This window comes from Lepisosteus oculatus, chromosome 2 (genome assembly GCF_040954835.1).
Source record: "Lepisosteus oculatus isolate fLepOcu1 chromosome 2, fLepOcu1.hap2, whole genome shotgun sequence".
In the NCBI taxonomy this organism is placed as follows: Eukaryota; Metazoa; Chordata; class Actinopteri; order Semionotiformes; family Lepisosteidae; genus Lepisosteus; species Lepisosteus oculatus.
Window position 1 is genome coordinate 37,386,668 of NC_090697.1, and position 24,371 is coordinate 37,411,038.

The window sequence follows — 24,371 nt, forward strand, 5'->3', positions numbered from 1 at the left end:
ATAATTATTGGGGGGTATCTTATACCCCATTTTAAAATACAGTCTTTAAAAACACTTTACAGGAAACTTAATGCCAAAAAAGATGTATATAAGGAATACATTTTTATGCGGTACATTTCAATGCTACAGTATATACCAACTGAAATATCCTAAGCAACACTAGTCAGTATAAAAAATGCACACCATTGAGACCCCCTCCCCTGGCGTGACGTCATATAGTGCGCCGGTAGTAAGGAGGGAGTTTGAATTGTTTGTAGCGGCAAATCTCACTGTATAAAAACAGCAGTTGGAAAAAAAGGTTTTTTTTCTGCCCTGTGTAATAAGGACGGGAGTTAAAGATGTTGAAGAAAATATCAAGGAACAACTTAAAATCGATTCTGAAGAAGAAACCAAATGTTCGATTCGGTGCAAACGCAGATTTAATGGTAAATTTATTTTTATTTCTGCAGCTTTAAAAAAGTTTACAGGGACTATGCCCCATTTCAAATATAATTCGCGTTACGTTGGAAAAAATTGAGATAAATAAGATTAGTCTTTAGTTTTCTTTTGATTTAATTACACGAGCAATGTCATTATAGATATGTAAACTTATATCGAACAAGATTAGAACGATTAGCTGTAAAACCTGGTTATTGCATGCACCAGAAATGTGTATATATGCGGCCTAATATCGTTATTCACATGAGTTTTATTTCGTGTGGCTTTACCTTTTCTTGAAAATGGCTGACCGTGTAGTAGTTTTAAAGAAACGGTACATTTACTTGTGAAAAGGGCGACAGAGCTTGTTCACACGATTTTTGAAGCAATCTTGATACAACAAAGTAAACTGGTGCTGAACGATTTCTATCCCTGCTCTTGCCCGTTTGCAATTATCCCTATTTTATGTCCTGCATATAGGGAAGAGCAAAGGGGAAACTATACATAAACAATAAACTTTCTTTCCCAGTAATTCTAAAACATAACCAAATGCAGTTTTTATATAGATTTATTTAAATTGGTTTACTTCTGAAAGAGTAGAACCTTGCCGTTTTAGGGAAAAAAATCTTCAAGAACTAAGTAAAGTTAATTAAATAAGTGGTCCTAGGTTCAACGGATCTGTGGTGCTATCAGCACAGAGTTTGTACGTTCTCTCCGTGTTTGTATGGATTTCTTCCGGGTTCTTTGTTTCCCTCCCACGGTCCAAAGACATACTGGTAGGTTATTTTGCTTTTGGGAAAAACTGGCCCTGATGTGAGTATGTGTGTGTTTATGCCCTGTGATGGGCTATTACAGTATTAATTTCCAACTAAAGGAATCCCTAAGCCAGAATTAGACACACACCCAACAATAGAAACACTGTGCAATAAGCATTTGATTGTTGTTGCAACATGGATTTGAACAGTAGAAATCGCAAAATAAATGGTATAAGTCAAGTTAAGTTGAGTTATTTATCATGTGTAAGGAAAGGGTAAAAATGTTTTTTTAGAATAGCAAACAAATTCAGCAGATCCTTCAAGATAGATCAGGTGGGCAGCTGCGTCAGCATGCTTAGGCTGCGAAGGAACAAGTAAAATAGGTTTATTCCATGCTGAAAAGAAGAAAGAAAACGCAATGTTTTGGCAGTGGCCTATTACTTTTACTAAACCTGTTAATAGATTCTTCAAGATAGTTTATTTTGTCTGTTAGAGTCCTTACACAAAGTTGCTAGGCGCTTGTTGCAGAATGGAGATAGGAGGTAGAATGAGAAATGGTAGCTAGTATAGAGATTGGAAAGCTTAGGCTTGGAAAGAGGGAAACCTTGTTAACAATCTTCTGCGTTAATTCTTTAGGTATGAATCTTTTAAGCAAATTTGACATGTTTTGGTAGTAATATATTGGTAGTAATATTATATATGTCAATATTTATATGATCTCATACCTGATTTGCAATAGATCTGATTGATGTGCTATAAACATTTATATTTTTAAAATTAATTTCCACTCAGGTTCTTAAATTTGAGCTAAATGAAAACATAATTTGATCATGCTATGAATATACTTTCAATTATCATATAGTTTTGGGACAATTTATATGGGTAAACCCATAGAAATTGGGTAATGCTAACAGGAGAGTTTACAACTGAGAGGAGGCCTTATGGCTCATCTAACTCAATTGGAAGTATTGGCTTCAATCACACGACGTGGGAGTATGGAACAAGCTACCCAATCCCTTTTGTGGATAAAGCACCTCCTATTCATGTTTTTAAATGCACTTCCACATAGTTTCAACTTCTGCCCTCTAGTTTGTGTTTCACTGTTTATTCTGAAGATGTCTGCTGTCTTTGATTTTGTCAGTGTCTGTGAGAATTTTGGATACTTGCATCAGCTCCCCGTATAGTCTTCTCTGTTCTAGACTTAAAAGGTTCAGTTCATTTCATCCTGTCAATGTAGGACATTCCTTAAAGTCCCTGAATGCATCTGGTTGCTTTTCTCTGGTTTAACTCCAAAAGAGCATGGTGACCAAAATTGTACATGAAGATACCTGTCTAATATGTTATAGAATTTTACACGATATCCCTTGATTTGTATTCCATTTTAAATCTGTAGCCTCACATTTTGTTTGCCTTTTTAGTGCTTCCCCAATAAAACATGTATTTATAAAAATTGTTGTTATATAAAAATACCATTGTCTGGTAGATGTAAGTAATATTTCAGCATAAACATCTTAAGTGGTCTCTTCTAGCTCAGTGTTTCCCCGGAAATCAGTTTTTAATGCCTACTTGCACATCCCTGCTCTGTGATGCCATCTACAAGGTGTCTGTCCGTCTCTGAATGTTATCTAAACCTTTTTGAATTCCTTTTGCTACATCTACAGTGTTAGGTAATCCTCTTTATTTGGGTTTAGTCTGCAAACCTGTGTAGTTTAACATTGCTAGAATATGAAATTAGGATAACTGGTCCTGATATAGATTTCTGTGGTTCTCTACTATTTCAACATTTGCCTGTCTACAGGAAAACTAGTTCAGCCTTTTCTTTTTGTTTATGCGTTCTCATTCAAATTGGATAGTTCCTCAAAGGTGTTCTGCCAGTAATTTGAGGATTAAAGGGGAACTGCAGTTTCCATTTCTCACACCGACTATTAAATGTCAGTAACAAATTAATTGATGGTATCACAGCATTTGACTCATTTTGAATTAAGTGCAAGAGCATGAACTTTGTGAAAGTACTGTAAGGTTGCCATGTTGTTGTTGCTGCCAGATGTGAAACTGCTGGTCTTGCCACGACTGAGATTGAGAGTTTAGTAATAATTTCCTTACATTTATATAGATCTCTTCTGGGATTATTAGGAGGCTATGATTGGTAAAGGCCAATGGGAAATTTGGCCAGGACGCTGGGATAACACCCCTAGTGTTCCCACTAATGCCACTTCCATCAGCAACCTTGTTTTTTTTCCAGTAGGTCTCCCATACATGTACTGACCAGGCTCACACCTGCTTAGCTTCAGTGGGTTGTCAGCTGTGCGTTGCAGGCTGATATACAGTAGCTGCTGGCTGTTTGGGTGAATTGAGACGTGAAAGACCCTTTCTGCTCACCAGTCGCTGTAAGCAAATGAGAAACATTGCCTAACAACATTAATATTTTTTGTCTTTTTGAACATGTGTTTATTTTAAACAATGCATCACTGTTGAACATTAGGTTGTTCAGAACACAATGGTCACATACAAAACAGAGGATTAGATCAGCTGAAAAGTCAGTTTCCTTTTCCAAGAAATATTCAACTAGTCAGGAGATGGGTAATAAGCATGGGCACTGATGTTGGTCCCATCGACAATTTTCCCTACGAGATTCAGTGTGATGTATGATGTATAATTATGGGTTGTGTATCAGACATTTTGCTCCAGAAATATTTGTGCCTGATCTGCATAATGAGTTAACAAGTAGTATTTGTCAGCCAAACCCTTTTGAAGTTGATACAATTGAATTAACTTCAACATACTCATTCAAATCAGCAAGTTCTCCAAAAGTCCTGCTCAAATTTCTTTTAGGTGAGATTAGGACTGCAACAAACGAATATTTTGATAATGGATTATTCAGGCGAATATTACAATGATTAATCGGCTTAGCAAAAAATTATGACTTGTAAATGAGAGGCTTTGACAAATAATGTTTGGCATTGTTCAGTACCCACATACCTTTATTCAATAAAATAATTAGAAACAAAACTTTTCAAAAGTTTTAACTTAACTTCATTAACGTCTTACGTCTTACTTCTTACTGCATTGTTTTTCATTCTTAAATTTCAGGAAAAAAACTTATTCTTTTTGTACAAAAATAAATTTCAAAATGTTCAGAGTTAAATATAAATTCAAATAAGGATTCAAATGAGCTCAAAGTTCAAAATAAACTTAAAATAAGTCACTTGAAATCCAACTGAACAGAACAGCAGCAAGTAAATGTTTCGATTGACTTTAGGATTTGCTAATATGAGCTGATAAACATTGATAAATAATAACCATGTAGATTATATTTTTCTCGGCTGCAGTATCATTTAAGCGGATTAACACTAGTCTATTCTGATCTTATTTTGATTTCGCGAGATGAGCTTTATATGACGGTAGCTCACAAGATGAGGTATGTATGAATAGGTTTACAGGACGAGCTATTTGTTTTTAGGCTAAATAATTTTAAGTAACCCAATTGATGTAGCACTATAACAGGGTGAGCTACTGATAAACAATTTTTCAAAGTAGCCCATATTTATTTCTGATAGGATGTTAAGCATTATCTCTTTTCTTGTACAGTTCTTTGAAAAGATTACTATCCATATGGTGAGAGTTAAGCAAACCAAAAATATGCTGCAATAGCATGTTAAGTTGAACTGCCACTCTGCTCATTTTAGGCTAATAGACAAATGAGTGGGAACTTGTTGTATTTTGCCATTGCTAAATACTTCTAATTATTCAGAAACCTATTCTAATGACTTGTATAATTTGATAGGATATGGAAAGCTTTAGTGATTTTGGTAAGGGTAGCTCATTCTGACAAACTACTCTGACCGTTTGAACTAGGGGTAGCTCAGTTTATCAGAACACCGCACACGCCACCGAACGCCATTAATTTGTAAATTATAAATTCAATACAACTCCACACCTAGTTGCTTAGTAAGGAAAAGTTTGTGATGTGAATTTGCCTAATAGTAACCTTTTTGCACAAATGTTAATTGCTGGCCAGGCTATCGGTTTTCTATTCTGCAGTTACCCCAGTACTGTGACTAACCATGGGGATGGGGAGGCTAGTTCTCCTTACCGTTGTACTGCCATGGAATCCTAAATCAACCTTGCATATTCTGCATTTTATGGTTTTATCTTTTGTTTTAAGAAACTGTTCCCACACTTTGCTTGTTTTTTAACTTTAGGCCATTAATGTTGTTTTTTTTCTTCAACCTGTTCTATAGTTACGACGCTATAGCAGCATTGCTGCCCTCTTCAGGTTAAATCATTATCTCGCTGGAGGTTGGAGGCCAGTTTGAAAATGTAAATGAGAAATCAACAATGGAAATATTTGTAGACAAATTTTTATCATCGACAATATAGAATAATCGGGTACGAGAGAAGACAGAGGTTGATATAACTCGTAAGGCAAGGTAATGGCGGGGAAAAAAAACTAAACGCAAACAAATGAAAGTACAAGGAGACAAACACAAACCAACAAAGCCGAAGCTATACGAAAACACACACGAAGCACAACGAACAAAAACGGAGGGAAACAAAGCCGTAGCGAAACGAAGCTGAGCCAAGCGGAGCCGAAGTCAAGCAAAAGCCCCATGTGTTCTGAAAACCTCCAAGAAACTGCTGTAAGGTGTGTTTTGTTGGAAGAGGCAATCGACAAATTCCAAATTGGGTTCGCTGTTCCTTTTGGGAGGAATGAAGATCAAACTGAAAGAAGTTAATTTCTGCGGATTCTACAGATTCATAAAAGGTCAGGTACACCCATGTTTTCATGTCATTACTTTTTATGGGATTTTGAAATATTTTTTCCGTTTCTTTTCATAACCTGGTGTCCAAATGTTAAACTTGAGTGGTATGTACTTTCTTTCAGTTTTTGAAGATGGGTAAAATATAATAAAGAATATAAATGTATTAGGGTATACCAATTCCTATACAGTGCCTTGCGAAAGTATTCGGCCCCCTTGAACTTTTCAACCTTTTGCCACATTTCAGGCTTCAAACATAAAGATATAAATTTTTTATTTTATGTGAAGAATCACCAACAAGTGGGACACAATTGTGAAGTGGAACGAAATCTATTGGATTTTTGAAACTTTTTTAACTAATAAAAAAATGAAAAGTAGGGCGTGCAAAATTATTCGGCCCCTTGCGTTAATACTTTGTAGAGCCACCTTTTGCTGAGATTACAGCTGCAAGTCGCTTGGGGTATGTCTCTATCAGTTTTGCACATCGAGAGACTGAAATTCTTGCCCATTCTTCCTTGCAAAACAGCTCGAGCTCAGTGAGGTTGGATGGAGAGCGTTTGTGAACAGCAGTTTTCAGCTCTTTCCACAGATTCTCGATTGGATTCAGGTCTGGACTTTGACTTGGCCATTCAAACACCTGGATACGTTTATTTGTGAACCATTCCTTTGTAGATTTTGCTGTATGTTTGGGATCATTGTCTTGTTGGAAGATAAATCTCCGTCCCAGTTTCAGGTCTTTTGCAGACTCCAACAGGTTTTCATCCAGAATGGTCCTGTATTTGGCTGCATCCATCTTCCCCTCAAATTTTAACCATCTTCCCTGTCCCTGCTGAAGAAAAGCAGGCCCAAACCATGATGCTGCCACCACCCTGTTTGACAGTGGGGATGGTGTGTTGAGGGTGATGAGCTGTGTTGCTTTTACGCCAAACATATCGTTTTGCATTGTGGCCAAAAAGTTTGATTTTTGTTTCATCTGACCAGAGCACCTTCTTCCACATGTTTGGGCAAACTTTAGACGAGACTTTTTATGGATATCTTTGAGAAATGGCTTTCTTCTTGCCACTCTTCCATAAAGGCCAGATTTGTGCAGTGTAAGACTGATTGTTGTCCTATGGACAGACTCTCCCACCTCAGCTGTAGTTCTCTGCAGTTCATCCAGAGTGATCATGGGCCTCTTGGCTGCATCTCTGATCAGTCTTCTCCTTGTCTGAGCTGAAAGTTTAGAGGGACGGCCAGGTCTTGGTAGATTTGCAGTGGTCTGATACTCCTTCCATTTCAAGATGATCGCTTGCACAGTGCTCCTTGGGATGTTTGAAGCTTGGGAAATCTTTTTGTATCCAAATCCGGCTTTAAACTTCTCCACAACAGTATTACGGACCTGCCTGGTGTGTTCCTTGGTCTTCATGATGCTCTCTGCGCTTTCAACAGAACCTTGAGACTATCACAGAGCAGGTGCATTTATACAGAGACTTGATTACACACAGGTGGATTCTATTTATCACCATCAGTCATTTAGGACAACATTGGATCATTCAGAGATCCTCGCTGAACTTCTGGAGTGAGTTTGCTGCACTGAAAGTAAAGGGGCCGAATAATTTTGCACGCCCCACTTTTCATTTTTTTATTAGTTAAAAAAGTTTCAAAAATCCAATAGATTTCGTTCCACTTCACAATTGTGTCCCACTTGTTGGTGATTCTTCACATAAAATAAAAAATTTATATATTTATGTTTGAAGCCTGAAATGTGGCAAAAGGTTGAAAAGTTCAAGGGGGCCGAATACTTTCGCAAGGCACTGTATAATAATTCCCAAACATTGCACTGTTGCCAGTTGGTATTATTTGTTAGTTGTTCTGTTTTTTTATCAAAATCATTTAGACACTTTTTAATAAGTACACATGTATGTTGGATTTCTTTATGGTTTAATGATCCTCTTCAAGTTAGTCAGCCACATCATAGTTTTTCTCTTGTGGATCTGGAAAAATTGGTGAGCACATTGACCAAGTACCACCAAGACCATCAAAGGAAAGAACTGTCTGAATAGTCTCACTGCTGTTAATGTAGCAGGATGTGGGTCAGTTTACAATTTATTAGTTGCAAAGTGGCTGTTTAAATTTTTTTGAACTACACCAAAAACAATGATGAAAATAATGTGCCAATTGGTTTTGTTTGTTTGTAGTGGTCACAGAAAACGTCATAAGGAGTATGGTTAACTTGATGTATTGTTAATAGTGACTTCTCAAAGACTCCAGCCTGGAAGTGACCACATCAGAGACTTTTTGAAATGTAATCCTCATTTATTGTTACCTCAAACAGAAGGAGCTAACATTCTTTGAAAATCAATTGCATTGCATCGGTACTCTAAAAAATCAAGTATTTTAAAATAAATCTGTATGCTTCAAACCTTCTGCAAGGAAAACAATATTTTTGAAAATATACCACAGCACTTGTCCTTTTTGAATGAAAGCAAAGGTTCCAATGAGGAAAAGGGGGAGTATGGAAACTCCCCAGTGATGCTAAACTAGTAGGGCAGTGAAGTTTCAACATTTTTTTGAATGAACATAATTATAATGTTATTTTATATCTTGACTTTAAAAAAAGTTCTCCATTTTAACTATTACAATACAAAAGTATTTGTTTATATAAGACAATTTAATCTCAAGTAGGCCAGAGATCTTTACAGAATTAAAATTGAGGCGTGTTACATAAGAGAACTTTTAGTTTCCTAAACATGGGGCGAAAACTGGGCGACAAGGAAATCAACTAGCAAATTGCTTAATATCAGGAAATAAGTTGTGTGAGTTTGGAGACTTTACGTTTGTACTTATGTTAAAATAAAGTGTTCAGTTAGTTCTGTTGAAATATGCTGGCATTTCAACTTGCTTTAAATTATCATTTAAAAATGTTATTGGATTAGTTATCCGCAACAAAAAATATAAAGTCATATATAAAGTGTTCCTTGGAGGAAAAACAAAACAGAACATCAGTTCTTCAAACATTTATTGAACGTTTGTTTAGTCATTATGTGAAATCGTTTTTTGTTGCAAAAAAACAATCTTCCAGTTGTTTTCGTTGAACATAGTGCCTTTAAATGTCTCTGGGTTTTGATCTATAAAGCATTAGTTTGCTTATTACTTTAAAAAAAAAACTTGTATTCATTCTTTAACTGTTACTATTGATATTATTGCAGGTTTTCACTTTACAAACCTTAATGCTACTTTCACAAACAGTTGCATTACGTTGAGAATAGGGGAATAAATTAGTTTTAAAAAAACAACCTTTAAAAAAAACTTATTTGAAATGGTAGCAAAGGATTATATTTATCTTGTTCTTCATAAGCAAAAAAAAAAGGGCAATTTGGTAACTCCTTGGTGATACTAAACTTGGGTAATGATTCCTTTGTTTCACATTTTACTTCTTGAATTCCTACAGAGCACACGGAACTTCATGCTTTCTGGTGGCCGACTCAAATGTTTCTGAAAGTCACTGTAGTGCTTGCTCAAAATATATTTTGATAACTATGTATATGTTATTCAGCTTTGAGTTGCATTGCTGTTTAGAATAGCTTGTAACATGTCACCACATTATAGCCAAACTGTCATTGTAGATTCTGCAAAGGGACAAGTAATGGTTTATTCCATGCTGAAATGAGAATAAAAGAAACAACGTTTCAGCTGTGGAGCCTTCTTTGGGTGTGACAGAGCCAAAACATTGATTCTTTTATTCTCTTTTCAGCATGGAATAAACCTTTACTTGTTCCTTTGCGGCCTATGCATGCTGACACAGCTGCCTACTTGAGCTATTGTGCCCCTACTAACAAGAGACCATGTACTTAAGGAAGTGAACTCTTTATGTTGTCTCAAGGTTGTGAGATTTGTTAAGTTGTCCATGCTATAAATGTTTGAGGTCAAAACAGTGTTGTGGAACCTTTCCATGGTATTGTATCACTCGGGGATCCTTTTGGCACATGGCTGAGGTATTACAGCTCTATGTTTACTGCTAAAAATGCTTAAGAGGTTGCTTTGTTCGTTCATTTAATTGAACTTGCCTGCATTCAATCAACATTTGATGGTTGATTGAATACAAAAATAATCTGTTATATCCTTTTAGGAAGCCCAATAATGTCTGTTTTCTTACGCTGAAATGTGCCTCCCAATCTTGGGCAGATACAAAGCTAAATCTCTGTGTATGCACTTTCAATTTGTACAAGAAATATAATTTGCCCCGTTATCTTTCATTCAGTTTTCAAGTAGAGAGTATTTGTGCATGAATAATTCATCATTGCTTCAGCCAGATTAATGGGGGTTTATTCAGTTTCAAGTTGTTTACCATTCTTAATTATATAATTGCTTGCAGACAATAATTGGGCTGAGTTTGCTTCATATATTTAGACTGGAAGATAATTTTTAAATGTTAAGAAAAATATACAGGATTAGCTATAGTGGCATACTGCAGCAATACAGTAAGAATGGCAAATTTGGAAACAAATGCAACTGTGTTCCTGTTGTTGATGGGTCATTGTTTATAAATCAGCCTTTTACAGAAGTAATTGATTGCCTTGGGGTGTGCTGGACTTCTATTTTGGATTTGGAAACGGATCAAAGAGTGGCATTTGATTAATCTGAAAACGGCCAGTTGAAGGTTCCATTTTATTGCACTTTTCAATGTTTTAAAGCCACTTGCAGAAGCAGTACTATTAAAGGAAAGATGGATCTGTGTTCTGTATTTCTAACACTGATGGTTTGGGCATAGGATGTATGGATGTAATTTAAAGTTACTAAACTACCTTAAAATCTCACAGTGTCTTACTTTATTAAAGTTCTCCATTTAGCTTTAACACTGATTTTTAAGGAGTTGTAACATTATCCTATTGCAAGAGAACTTTATATGGTACAAAAGTTTTTTTTTGGTTTAACCTGATGCCTGATCATTTATGCCAGTTCCTAACATTTTTTACATTAGAATATTTGGAATAAATTGTCTCATTTGTTGCTGATCCTTCCAAGAGGACACTCTCCTCCTGTTACAGGTTAGATTAGACAGATTATGGAGAATTAATATAGAATCACATTTGACATATTCTGAGTACTTTAGATGTAAGAGTTTAGAAGTTTCTAAGCTATTTTGTGAAAAGATGGATTCCAAAATAATTCTTAGAATTCTTGTTTGTTTGGTGTACATATTTACAAGTGTACTTTTCTGCATTGCTATCTTTAAAATGCCTAACATTCTTCACTTTGAATACAGATTGTATCCTACTGTTTGCCATGTAAGCTTATATATAAAAGGGCTTGAGTCATACTGCATCAATAAATAATTCTTAAACATTCAAAAGGATAGTTAATTATTAACTAATAATATAATAAGTGGGGATGTGTTCAAACTTTAGGTCCTATGTTCACATCCCCTAAACTAGATTTGGTGCAAAAAATACATATTTTGTGGACTAAAAGATTACCTGGAGGTTGTGTAATTACAAATGTAGTCTATTAATACATGTACATTCAAGATGTTTATTGATGTCAGGGGTGTCAAACTTTCTTATAAAACATGGCATTTTACATTTTGTCACTGGTGTGTCTTTGTATGCCCTGCGATTGACTGGCATCCGATCCAGGGTGTATCCTGCCTAGTGCTTGATGCTTGCTGGGATAGGTTCCAGCTTCATTATTATGAATTATTATTAGCTCCATTATTATGTGGAACTTTTGGCTAGGTTTGTTTCTAATCCTGAATAATAGTTCATAGAGCTATATAATAAGATATTACCAAACATTGATTGAAATAGTTTCTTTAAGTTATTCAATATTTTTGTCTTTCTTGAAATAAGGCAATTTCCTATTTAGTTTACTGCAGAGTGTTTTTGAGTAGAGACACTGAGGAGGGTAATGCAATCACAGGGTTTTTTATTATTGTCCCACAGCGAACAACCTTAGTTGAACTTAATGACGTACCTCTAGATTTCTTTTGAAACACAGATTTTATTCAGTAAAATAATTTTATTGCTTCATCTTTGACTCCAGTGTCTGTATAGTTTGGATTATCTCTCCATGCGGGGCCACTAAACCAGTCTAAAATCTGAATTGGGATGCTTATTAGTTTCCACTCAACCAACTGTTTTAAGAAAGATCCTGTATGATTTATTTTAATATCTTTTTTTTTCCTATTATAAGGTGCACTTAAACCTCCTGTTGTTTCTTCATCGTCTGGCTGAGGAATCCAGAGCCAAAGCTTTTGAAGACAAAACTGCAACAATTAAGCCTCTGCATGTAAAGGCAGTATCAAAGGTAATTATTTACTTGTGTTTCCTTTGCAAAGCAAGACTTTTTAGACAGTAGAGACTTTTTTTTTTACTAAATGTTGATAGATTTTCATTTCACATTGCGTATTATTTCTGCAGGCTAGCACATCAGTGCAAATGGTATAAGTCAGTTCTCGATTGATTTAGTTAACTAAATTGTTCCTTGCTCTAACGCACTGCATTTCATTACCACTTTAGACAATTTGAAACTAACTTTATCAGCAGAGAATGTCCTGCCTATAACAAAATGCTTTTGGACTGTTTCTGTAAAAGCCCAATATTATTACAGGCTGAAATTATAATCTAATTTTAATTGTTTGTTGACCCGAATGCGTGTAAATTGCTTTTACATCACATGGATGCCAAACCCTTTCTGTTTTGGAAAAACACCTTGATTTTGCTAAGCATAAGATAAGATCACTTTATACAATTTCTTGTATTAGGAATTTATTTTTTGCATACTCCAGCTTGCTCTCCATGAGATGCACAGGCACACAGATGGGGAGAGAGAATTTTGGGGTCAGAGTGCAGGGTCGGCTATTTATATGGCGCCCCTAGAGCAGCTGGGGTTAAGGATCTTGCTCAGGGGCCAAACGGAGTAGGATTCCTCTGCCGGCCGCAGGATTTGAACCGGCAACCTCCCAGCCACAGGTGCAGATCCTTAGCCACGGTGCCACCGTTCCGCAGCCAAGTGTTGCACAGTGACTAATCTTCTTGTCAAAATTAGTTGGTGACCAGATATTCAGATGTTGACTGGTTATATTAGAACTGTTAAATGACTATGTAGACATCTTCTCTGTTTTCAAGCTTTTGTATAGGCATTATATAGATAACTTTGCCTTTAGAGTCAGGCATTGGCACTTGCTAAGGTGTTCTGCTTTCTGACCAGAACAAAGTCTTTAATAGAGAGTTGTATTGAAACATTGTATTCAATTAATTTTAATCATGCAGAACTGAAGTAGTGCCCAACTGGAGTAAATGTAAAAATAGTTTTGAACTTGTGTGACATGGTGTGGTGAAGTAGTGGATGCTTTACCAATAAAGTAAATTGAGTAAGGAGTGGGTACCAGGCGAGGGATGTCTGCATAATGCAGCTTGTGTTTTCCATTTCATATATTTGAAGCTGTCTAAGCAACTCTGAAAATAAGGACAAGTTGTAATGTTAGATAGGAACCTTTAGGCAGTGTGCTTCACTGCTGTTTTTACCAAGCAATGTCTTCTGTGCTTAAAGATAAGATGCAGTGTGGACTTGCTTGTTAAACAGAGTTGCCATTCATACTGCTGTCCACATCAAAGCGGAAAGGCATCTAAGTGTGTATAATGTTTTTGCATGCCATATAACTTGCATCATAGCAACTCTCAAATTGTCCATGAGCCATTATGTATTTATTTAAATAAATGTACATGACCATGTGGGGGGGGGGTCTTATCTGAAACCTCTGTTGGACAGAGATTACTCCATTGTTCAAATATAATGCAAATCTGGATTTTTTTTTCTCAAGATGGAATGCTTGAACTTTTGGACCAGTTGTAAAGAAACACTCATTTGATAGCTGGAGCCCACCAATGTGTGTCTGCTTCCCATTATTATACCACTTGGCTACTGTTTCATCATTCACACCAGGTGCTCTGGAATTAAGTTTAGTACTGTTAATTATATACTATGTGCTTTAATGAAATAAAAGAATCTTGCTGTGGTCGGTGCAATAATTTTCAGTGGTCATACAATAACAGAATTTCCAGAAATGCAAGTCCACCACATAAATACAATACTTAGTGGGCCATTCCACTATTTTTTGTAGGTCACACAGGAAAGAATGATTTAATGTTCTTATTGGTATTTTATTCGTTTTGAGCCTGTTGGTTATGGCATGGACTTAAAGGTTGACACGTTGGCGAAATTATTCTGGACAACAGGAATGCTCTGATCTTTGATAAATGTTACTAAAGAAACATCTTGAAGGTTTTGTGTATTAAACAAGGAAATCATAAAATGGAACAGCCCACAGTTTTCTATATACTGTTTGAAGTCCAGCATTACTGGTATATTTATGGTCTTTCTGAGGATGTAGATTTACAAAGTTAAAATTAAAAATACAGATTGTTGTAAAAGTAGTAAGGATATTCGAAAACATTTTACATACTTTGGCACAGAGTGGAAAATAACCTGAGACAGACTGCTAAAAACGCAGTTCTCAAGAATGCAAGGGATAAGTTAATGTAACAAAGTATGGAGCAATAAGGTTTGACATGGATAATGGCTGCTGTTTCATTTTGCTTCCATAAACCCATTGTGTGCAAATATGTGTTGAATAATGCTTTCTTTGCCTAATTTGTTTCACTTGTTCTCAAGTTTGATTTTCACTTTTATATTTCAGTTACCATAGAATGACCCTTGGTAGCTTTAAGACCTATAACATTACAGTTCAACTGTTTTATTACGTTGAAAACATGTTTAGTATCTTAGTCTCTTATCTCTTTACACCACATGTGTTTTGGGAATTTTGTATTGTGAAATGGGTTTTGTGGGCATGGAATTGGTGTGGAGTCCAGAAGAGTGAAGTTAATGGGTTGAAAATTTAACCCAGTCTTTAACTACATGCTGTGTTTTTATAAGGTTTAAAAGCTTGTGTGTAAACAAACAATACAAGGGAATGTGTTTCACAACTTTGCCACTAGTTGCTATTAATCTGGGAGGTGGTCCAAGCTGTTAACAAAATTTAATCTTGTCCAGATTTATGTATTTTTTTTTCAGTGCTATTGAAATATAGTCAGTCTGTGACCCAAATATTTAAAACACACTGTAACAGTTCTTAATGACTTTGGTCTTCCTAGAGCATGTAGTTGAAATGGTAACTGCTGAATAACAGGAACTTTTGAGTTGAAGCTGGTTTCTTTGGCTAAGAAGCAAAGACTAAAGGGCATGATGCTCAAAGTGTAAACAAGTTAGAATAAAAGTAGGCAGAGATCCGGTCAGCTAAAATCTGTACACAGTTTATTTAATAATAAAACAAGTTTATTTGATTAAAAGTTAATTCAAAACAGACATATACCTACTTACAGTTTCGTGACCATAGACATACAGCTATGTGAAAGATATTTTTATGTGATTTTCAGTTTACAAGACATGGTGATTTTCATCTTGAAAGTAAAAAGGGGTAATAAAGTTCTGTTTGTTTTTTATATTGGATATTTTGGAGTGCTTGTTTTAAGACAATATATGTCATGTAATTTACTCTGGGGAAAAATATTGTATTGTGCCTTTCAGTTTATTCTGTTGGTGTATTTCTTCATCCTTTTACAACGATTTTACCAGTTTCTTGCTTGCATTGGTTCACTGGTTTAATTGCTGAAATTAACACTAAATAGTTAATTAGGCTTCACATTGAGTTGGTTATTAGTTATTGTTATTAGATATGCAATCATTCACATCACTTTTGAGTTATGATGGAAATGCTTTGTAGGTATACATGACTGATAGAACAGATGTTAAATATTACACAAGTAATTTAACTGTACAATAGGCTTTTAGAACTGTCCTTAAACTGCACAATTTTGAAGGAGAGTGACAGATACAGAAAGAGTGGCAGGCAAGAAGGAAGGGACCTGTAGTAGTGGAAAATAGATATATTAATAAAGTTGACTTTTTTTCTCTGTTTTCAGAATCTTCTTAAAAAGGCCCGAGGTTGAAGACTAAAATGGGCAACACTTCAAAGGCTTTCGGAAATGATTTCTGCTGTCGTCTTCTGACTGATAATGCATTTGTTTTTATTTTTAAAGAGGCCTCATTATCTCAACCTTCAGTAATGATAGAGAAATACAAGAGAAAATACACATAGTCTGTCCTATGTTTTATGTTTTGATCATATAAATTGCAGTGTTAACATTTAACACTGAAAAGGTGTTATTTTGTATTTCTGTTTGTCAACTACAGTTTATTTCCTTTACTAATATTTAAAAAGTTTTTATAATGTGTGGATGCTCCTTTGAAGAACAGTTCATTTGAACTCATTTTCACAGTTGCTTGAAAACATCATATATTGTCCTAAAATGTTGTGATAATGTTTTGGTTTTATTTTCTGTAAAAATAAAAGTGAAATAAGGTTTGCAGCATTTTTGTAAATATCTTTTACATAAAGCTAAAGATGCATATATACATTTTGGAATCCTCAATTTTATATCTTCCCCATTTAGGTTTGGGTAGGATTAATATTATTGCTATGGCTAAGATTGGGGAAAGGTTAGAATTAAAATTTAGTTAAGGGTTAAAGTTATGGTCAGAATTATTTAAAGAAAAAAATTAGGGTAGCTGGGGGGGGAAAGTGTCCTGTGTTGGTCTGCAGACAACCTTGTTTAGCAAACGGCACCATTACCAAAAATAAACATATGCTTATATCTTAATTTAATGCATTTTTCTAAACCATTTATAATGTAACAGATACAAATATTAATTAGTGACATGGAGATGGGGGCGGCATGCAACTTCGTGCTGTTGGCCTTGACCAATTGATACGAGTGGATTGTGCTGTTGCTTAAATTCAACAAGTACTGTAGAATTGATTTAAAACTTGAACTTTAAACATGCTCACAAATGAATGGGGACCAGTTTCCCTATTCTATACAAAGCATCCCTGAGAATAGGAGGAAAAAAATCTGTTTTGAAATCTGATTGAAAAGAAGTATGCTCTCACAACACAAATGTCTGATGATGATGCCTTTGTTTCTTTTTGTTCTTGCTTCTCCTGTCTCTGTCTGTTTTATACTTTGATCCATTCCTATGGAGGATGGTTTTATGTCCTCACTTGGAACAGCCCAGTCACTGTTAAATTACTTTTATTTTTTAATATTGCTGTCTTGGTAATTTAACAGTGAAGTTAATTAAGCCAAGTTAATTATTGGGAACTCTCCTTTGAAAATCTGTATCTTTAGCAAAGGCAACTGTGTACAGTAAATACAACAAAACAATATCCACTGTCTCAAACCTACTGATTAAGGTAAATCATGAGAATGTAACTAATGTTGCTAACCTCACTGACAAGCTCTGTCCCCCCTCCCCTTGCCAATCCAAAGCAATATAATGCATTTATTTGTCCACTAAAAATAGTTTTGGTCCAAGAAGCTGGCAGTAGAATAGTAGTAGCACCGTCACCATGGGGCTGGGGTATGGTCTAAAGGTAAGATTTATCATGGGACATTTGTAAACGTTCTCTATAAGAATTCAGAAGCATAGATCATGTCTGCTACATTAAACTAACTTTTAGAGTTTTTAACTTTTAGAATGCTACCTAGATAAATTAAAAATAGCTTGTATTAAATCACAGTGACCTGGATTGTTAGGATGTGTTCGAGTATCTAGTATTGAAAAGTCAGGAGAAAAGATTCCATACAGCTTATATGTATGGAACCCAAATAAAAATGTTTTTGTTTGATAAAACTTAACCATTATATAATGCCAAATCCTTGTCCTTTATGGTATTTTTAATTTTCTCAGTGTCGGGACCACTTTTGGTGGAATGGGCCTAAATTGGATTAGAACCCTGCATTCCACAGCTGACTATCTTTTCCTAGCTTTACTGTAGATGATAGGGTGACGCAGTTGCCAAAAACTGCCTTGGACTGTTTTCTTAGTGCAGATTAATAGTGCAGAGTTGGTCTAAACCAGTCCTGAACACTGACATACAAAGGTAAAGTTTTTATATTAACCTGCTCCATATAGTACCTTGCATCTGTTTTATTTCCTTTCTTCGTTGTCTTAGGCCTTATTTTGTAATGTATTCCCCCCAAAAAACTAATGAGGCCCTGTTTACATAACTTTCCTCTTTTGCTCTGATTATATCGCATTGAGTTATCTGGTGTAATCCTGCTGTCAAAACTAATTGGGCTTGCAGCATTTTATTTCTGGTAGCTTTACTGGTTTGCTTATACAAGGGTTTTGAACTTTAAGGAATGGCATTTTATAATGTTTTTACAAAGCTGTACTTTCTGCTGTAGGCTTTCAGTTAGCCACATTAATCTAAGAAACTTTGTAGAACTATCCATAGGAAAATAATGGTAAAGTTAGTTATATGTCAGCCATTTAAAAATTATCCTTGTGTCATTCAATTAATTGTAATGTTCATTTGCATTCAAAAGAGATTGAATTTAAGTAACTACATCAGTGTTAAATTGTTACAGTATTTTCATTGGTCTGTTTTCTTCAAGATCAAGTTTATCTTGATTTAAGAAATTCAAATTATCTGATGGCAAATTCATGACACCTGTCCCCATCAATTGTGTTGGTGGAATTGTTTCTGTAGAATTAAAATGTTTCTTTCATTAGGGGACGTCTAGAAGGTTTATATACTTTAAAAAGGCAAAAGGGTATGTTTTCCTTGTAAATTGATATGTAAGGTTCCAGCAAAGTGTTTGGATTTATGTTGTCATGTGCTCTTTTTTTGCTTTGGAAATGTAACTTTCTGAGCAAATTCTAGGTGTTAGTTTGTAAGATTCTGAGGCTTAATACAGTCATATCTATTTATCTCGACTTTAAACCAGCAGGTGGAGATAGTGTAGAAGCTGGCTGACTAAAATATAGTATCCAATCTAAAAAAGGTCAACATTGTAAAGTTTTCTGAAGGTTAATTTTAGTTTTATTACTTAAGGATTTTTAAGCATTTCTGTGATATATTAATTTGTTGTATCTCCTTTACCCTAGACATTTTATCTTCAAATAGCTTTTTTTTACCTGCTGAAAATGAGTGCTGTTTTTTTTTGTCAAATGAAAGATAAGTGAGAGTGTATTAAGTGAGATAACATTGAGGTTTAGTGAAAACTAATATTTAATTGCGTGTCCTGTATAATAAACATTAAAATAAATTAACGTAAAGCATTTACCAGCAGCCATTTCGCTCTGCAACCCCCTGAAGCTAAGCAGGTGTGAGCCTGGTTTGTACCTGGATGGGAGACCTCCTGGGAAAAAACTGAGGTTGCTGCTGGAAGAGGTGTTAGTGGGGCCAGCGTGGAGCACTCTCCCTGCAGTCTGTGTGGATCCTAATGTCCTAGTATAGGGACACTATCCTGTCAAAAAGCCGCCATCCTTCGGATGAGATGTGAAACTGAGGTGCTAGTTCTGTGGTCGTTAACGGATTAATATTTGTCATTTGCAGGTACAGTGGTGCTAGAAAGTTTGTGAACCCTTTATAATTTTCTGAATTTCTGCAGAAATGTGACCTAAAATGTGATCAGATCTTCATCTAAGTCATAAAAATAGATAAAGAGAATCCAATAAAACAAATAACACACAAAAGGATATACTTTTTAATTCATTTATTGATCAAAATGATCCAACATTAAATGTTGGATTAAAAAGGTGTGTTTTCTTGTTTCTTATTGAATTTCCTACTCTTAGTATACAGCAGCCTAATAAACTCACTAATGAGGAGATTTAGTGCTTATGCAACAGTTACTCGTGTAAAAAGCTACACCAAAAACATAATTTTCAAAATCTGTATACTTTATCTAAAAAAAACATGAATTAATGTGATACATTTTCTTTGATGCTCTGTGTATATATATATAGTGATTTTCATCCCAAAGTGCTTTACATATAAGGGAACACTTACTTCATCCGCCACTTAAGTGTAGCACACAGCCTGGATATATAGGTCTAGGTATTGGCGGTGCATTGGTTAGTATTGCTGCTTCACAGCCCTGGGTCCAATTGGATTCATCTGGGGCATTATCTTGCGTAGAATTTGTATGTTCTCCCTATGTTCATGAGGGTTTCCCTCCACAGTCGAAGGACATACTGGTAGGTTAATTGTCTTCTGGAAGATTTTGCCCTGGAGTGAGTGTGTGCCCTGTGATGGACTGGTCACCAGTCCAGATTGTATCTTGTGTTGTGCATGTTTCTTGTTGATTTAGGCTCTGGCTCCCTCATAACTGTGAATTGGATGAAGCAGATAGAAATTGGCTGGATAAGATTTTGGTCCAGAGAGTGTGCCAGTTACAGAGCCAGCAACACCGCTGAATAAAAACAGCAACCTGTTTTTCCTTATGGTCTCCAATTTTAGTGCTAACCTTGCTTAGCTTCTGCTAAATACATAACGTGACCGCAATAATACCGTAAAAGCAATAATGGACAGTTTCAATTTTTAGATATTCTCAGGTATGGAATTAACACAAGCATAAATATTTTCCATTGAGCAAGAAGGAATTGTAGAAGACTGTAGTAGTCTGGTTGGTCTCAGAAAAGAAAAGAGATCAGTTTAAAAATGATGTTATTTATAGACAGTAAACCAACAGGGAGTTTACACCTAAATAGAAAAATACAATTGTGCTAATCTCATTAATTTTAGAGATGGATGTGGCTCTCAGGATAAGTCATATAGTGGGTTGATTGTGTGGAGAGTACAGAAGTGTCTGCATTCTCATGACCGTCATCAACACCAGATAATATATAATGAAAGTGCTATATAACATTTATTATTTTACTATTGTTGACATTATAGTCTTTGAGTCATGCATAGCATTATTTCGGGGTACATGGGGAGCTGGCACTAGTGCTAGTCATGATCGTTATATTCTTGAAGGGAGAGAACAGTGAGAAAGGCTCCGTTGCAGAAATGACATTCTGCCCAGACTTCATGAACAACCACAGGAAAATGGTATCCAGGTAGCAAGAGAAAAGGTTTACTCCAGGTTCAAGTTCATATCCAGTACTGCAGGCAGGCACTAGTTTATGTGTTCTCTGATTCCTGTCCAACAGCAGACAGACTGGTTGATCTACCAACTTAAAGAATCGATTGAGTTACTGGTATGACTGGAATATCTTTGTTGTGGTTTAAATTTAACCCTTTACTAGAATACAATTTACTCTAATTGGGTATTGTTCCTCCACTTAAAAGGTGATCACACCAAGTGTCCCACAGAACTCTATTTTTTGGTCCCATTTTTGGTACAGTATCTCTATTTTACCAATTATACCTGATTCTTCATAGGTATGACTTCTGTTATCATTTCTACTTTGTTGAAATCCATCTTTATGTTTGCAAGAAACCTCATGTTTATCAGGGATTGTCTGTCTTTTTACACTACTTAGGTAATGTTAAAATTGGATGCAACACAATATTTAATATATGGAATCTGATAACCACTTTCCACTAGGCTGGGATCGCACCCAACCTTCACCCTTCGTTTTGCAGGTGGTGAGCCCACAAGACGGATCCACATTGCCCTTTTGTGATGTGAGGGTGTCTGGTTGCGGGGGGGCTAAGGGTAGCATCTCTGCTATTTGCAGATGATGTCCTTTTGGCATCATCTGACTGTGACCTTCGGTGTGCACTTGAGCAATTTGCTACCGATTGTGAAGCAGCTGGGATGAGAAGACTGAGGTCATGGTTCTCTCCTGGAAAAGAGTGGATTGCTCTCTCCAGTTGAGGTGGTTTGGGTGTCTCATTAAGATGCCCCCCGGTCGGCTTCCGCTGGAGCTGTTCCGGCCACATCCCACTGGGCGGAGACCCCGTGGCAGACCCAGGACATGCTGGAGGGATTAAATCTCTCGGCTGGCTTGGGAGCGCCTGGGGATCCCCCAGGGGGAGCTGGAATCTGTTGCTGTGGACAGGAAAGTCTGGGCTGATCTACTCGCCTTGCTGCAACCGCGAACATCACCAGGATGAATGGATAGAATCTGATAATACCAATTTAATGCAGACTGGCTATTCTTATCAATTCCACAAAAGTGTTAACCTTACTTTGACTATTGATGGCCCTAGATTCTTTGTGTCTTTTTTAATCCTTGTCGTGCATGTGAACCTTACAATAGTGTTAACAGTATTGTAGACTGAACGTCTAAGATCTTGAAAGCTAAATAAGGCCAGACATAGTCAGTATTGTGATATATAAACATATAGATCCTTTCTATTTCCTTTAGTTCTGTTTGTAAAGCAAATATTCAGTTGGCCACCTGAATTGTTGTGTAGAGCCACATAATGGCTGTCATGCATTACCCAGATAGATTCTGCACGTCAGTGGAGAGTGAAGTGGTCTCTTTCTACTGTATATGTGAAGGACTTTGAGATCCAGTGGGATATAAATATGAATATAACAATTATATTATAGTGTACAATATGAATGCTAAGAATCTTCACATCACCAATGATATTGGTATAAGACTGCTCATATCTCTTCATATCTCTGTCAATGTTGACTTTTGCAAGAAACTGCCAATATTATTGTATACATAATAGAAGTTTTTAGACATTGGTATATCCAAACAAAAAATTGCAGCATGCTCATAACTCAGCTGCTCAAAACTGAAACTAAAATGAATAGAACGATATAAACTACAGCATTTTAGCTTCCTTGCACTAGCTCCCTGTGCAAACCTTAAAGGACTTGAATTGTTTGGCTCATGACTATAGTACTTCAGGCAACTGTTAACTCCCAATACACCTACATATCAGGCTCCAAACACGGGGAGACCATGGATGCTTTTTCTGTCGCTTCAAGGCTTTGGAATGATCTCTCAGCCAATATCAGATCTTATATCAGATCTAACATTTAATTCTGTTTAGTATATTGGATCCCTGTTCTTTTGTTTGCTGTCCAATTGCAAGTGGGCTCATCAGACCACTGACAATTTAATTTGTGGGTGAGCTCAGACTCTGCATATATATTTTTTCATTAGTTTTTAGACAAGTCATGGATTTATGCTTTCCTTTTTTTGCCATCAATGTCCACATTTTTGTAAACATCATAAGAGTCTTCTCTTTTTCATAAACAGGAACAGAGTTACCAGATACCAACTGGATATGATATTTGTGAGCTCTGTAAACTATTTCTGGTCACATTGTATACTGTGCGCAACCCACTTGCATTATCAAGTGCAGGTTATGAACATGTAAAACTGTTACTCATAGGTGACCAGTTTTTTCATGACACTTTCATTAGTTAATTTATTAATTAAATTTATTAATGCTTAAGAACCTATCATACCAATCTTCATTGTTAAAGTTTAACAATGTTTATATTAACAAATGTTTATTTCTTTTAAGCATAAATTTAATTGATAGCAGTTCTTTGTGATAAATCTAAGAGATATCAATACACACGTTATCCAAGCTTTAAAGGAGGACTTTTGGCTAGTTTCCTTTAAAAATGATTTAAAAGCATAAGAGAGTTTATTTGTATTCTGTTAAAAAATAATCTAGAATAAGATTTTTACAAAAGAACAGTAAGACCCACACACCACATTAAATTAAATTTATGGTGGTAAAAGGCCTCAAAGCACATTATGTGCATATAAAAACTCATAAATATAAGCACATTCATGTGAAATGAATTACTGATGCAGCTGTAAAAAGATGGTTTAATAAGTTAATCATAAATATTGAATCAATAAATCTCAATCAATAAATAAGATACTTCACTCTATGTTTACTGTTTTAGATAAAAATGAGCAGATCTTTTAAAACTTGAAAATACTGTATTTAAATGTGTTTTCCAGTCATTACATACCTCTCAGACATGCCATATCCATCCTGACTTCTTGCCAATGTAAAAACAGAACGGCTTAATAAATTCAGGTATACTTTTTTCATTAACTGCTTTTAACAGTCTATATAACCTTTGACAGCATATCCCTTCCTCACAGGGTGTGAATGATGATATGAGATAAGCAGACATGGTGTTGTGTATGACCATGTATCGTTAATGTTAACATACTTCTCTTACCAGAGTTTATCCTGGTAGCGTCATATTATGAGTGACAATGTCTGACTCCGGTTGGGACTCATCTCCTCATAGTCACCTTTGATGCATATTGCTGTCAACGCTTGCAGCCATATCACTCTGCAACTCACAACTGGCAACCCACTGAAGCTGAGCAGGTGTGAGCAGGTGTGAGCCTGGTCAGTACCTGGATGGGAGACCTCCTGGGAAAAAACTAAGGTTGCTGCTGTAAGAAGTGTTAGTGGGGCCAACAGGGGACCCTGTGGTCCATTTGGGTCCTAATGCCCCAGTATAGTGACGGGGACACTATACTGTAAATGAGACGTAAAACCGAGTTCCTGACTCTCTGTGGTCATTAAAAATCCCAGGGCGTCTCTCGAAAAGAGTAGGGGTGTAACCTCAGAGTCCTGGCCAAATTTCCCATTGCCCTT

The 24,371-nt window shown here is 35.9% G+C and overlaps 1 protein-coding gene across 1 annotated transcript; it reads left to right on the top strand.

Moving 5' to 3' along the window:
• The first annotated feature begins 214 nt into the window (after positions 1-214).
• cenpw (centromere protein W) lies at positions 215-16,344 on the top strand. Its single transcript, XM_006625953.3, has 3 exons — positions 215-425; positions 12,104-12,217; positions 15,895-16,344. The coding sequence occupies exons 1-3, from the start codon at positions 339-341 to the stop codon at positions 15,919-15,921; spliced, it is 228 nt and encodes a 75-aa protein (XP_006626016.1). The 5' UTR covers positions 215-338; the 3' UTR covers positions 15,922-16,344.
• Positions 16,345-24,371: the final 8,027 nt, after the last annotated feature.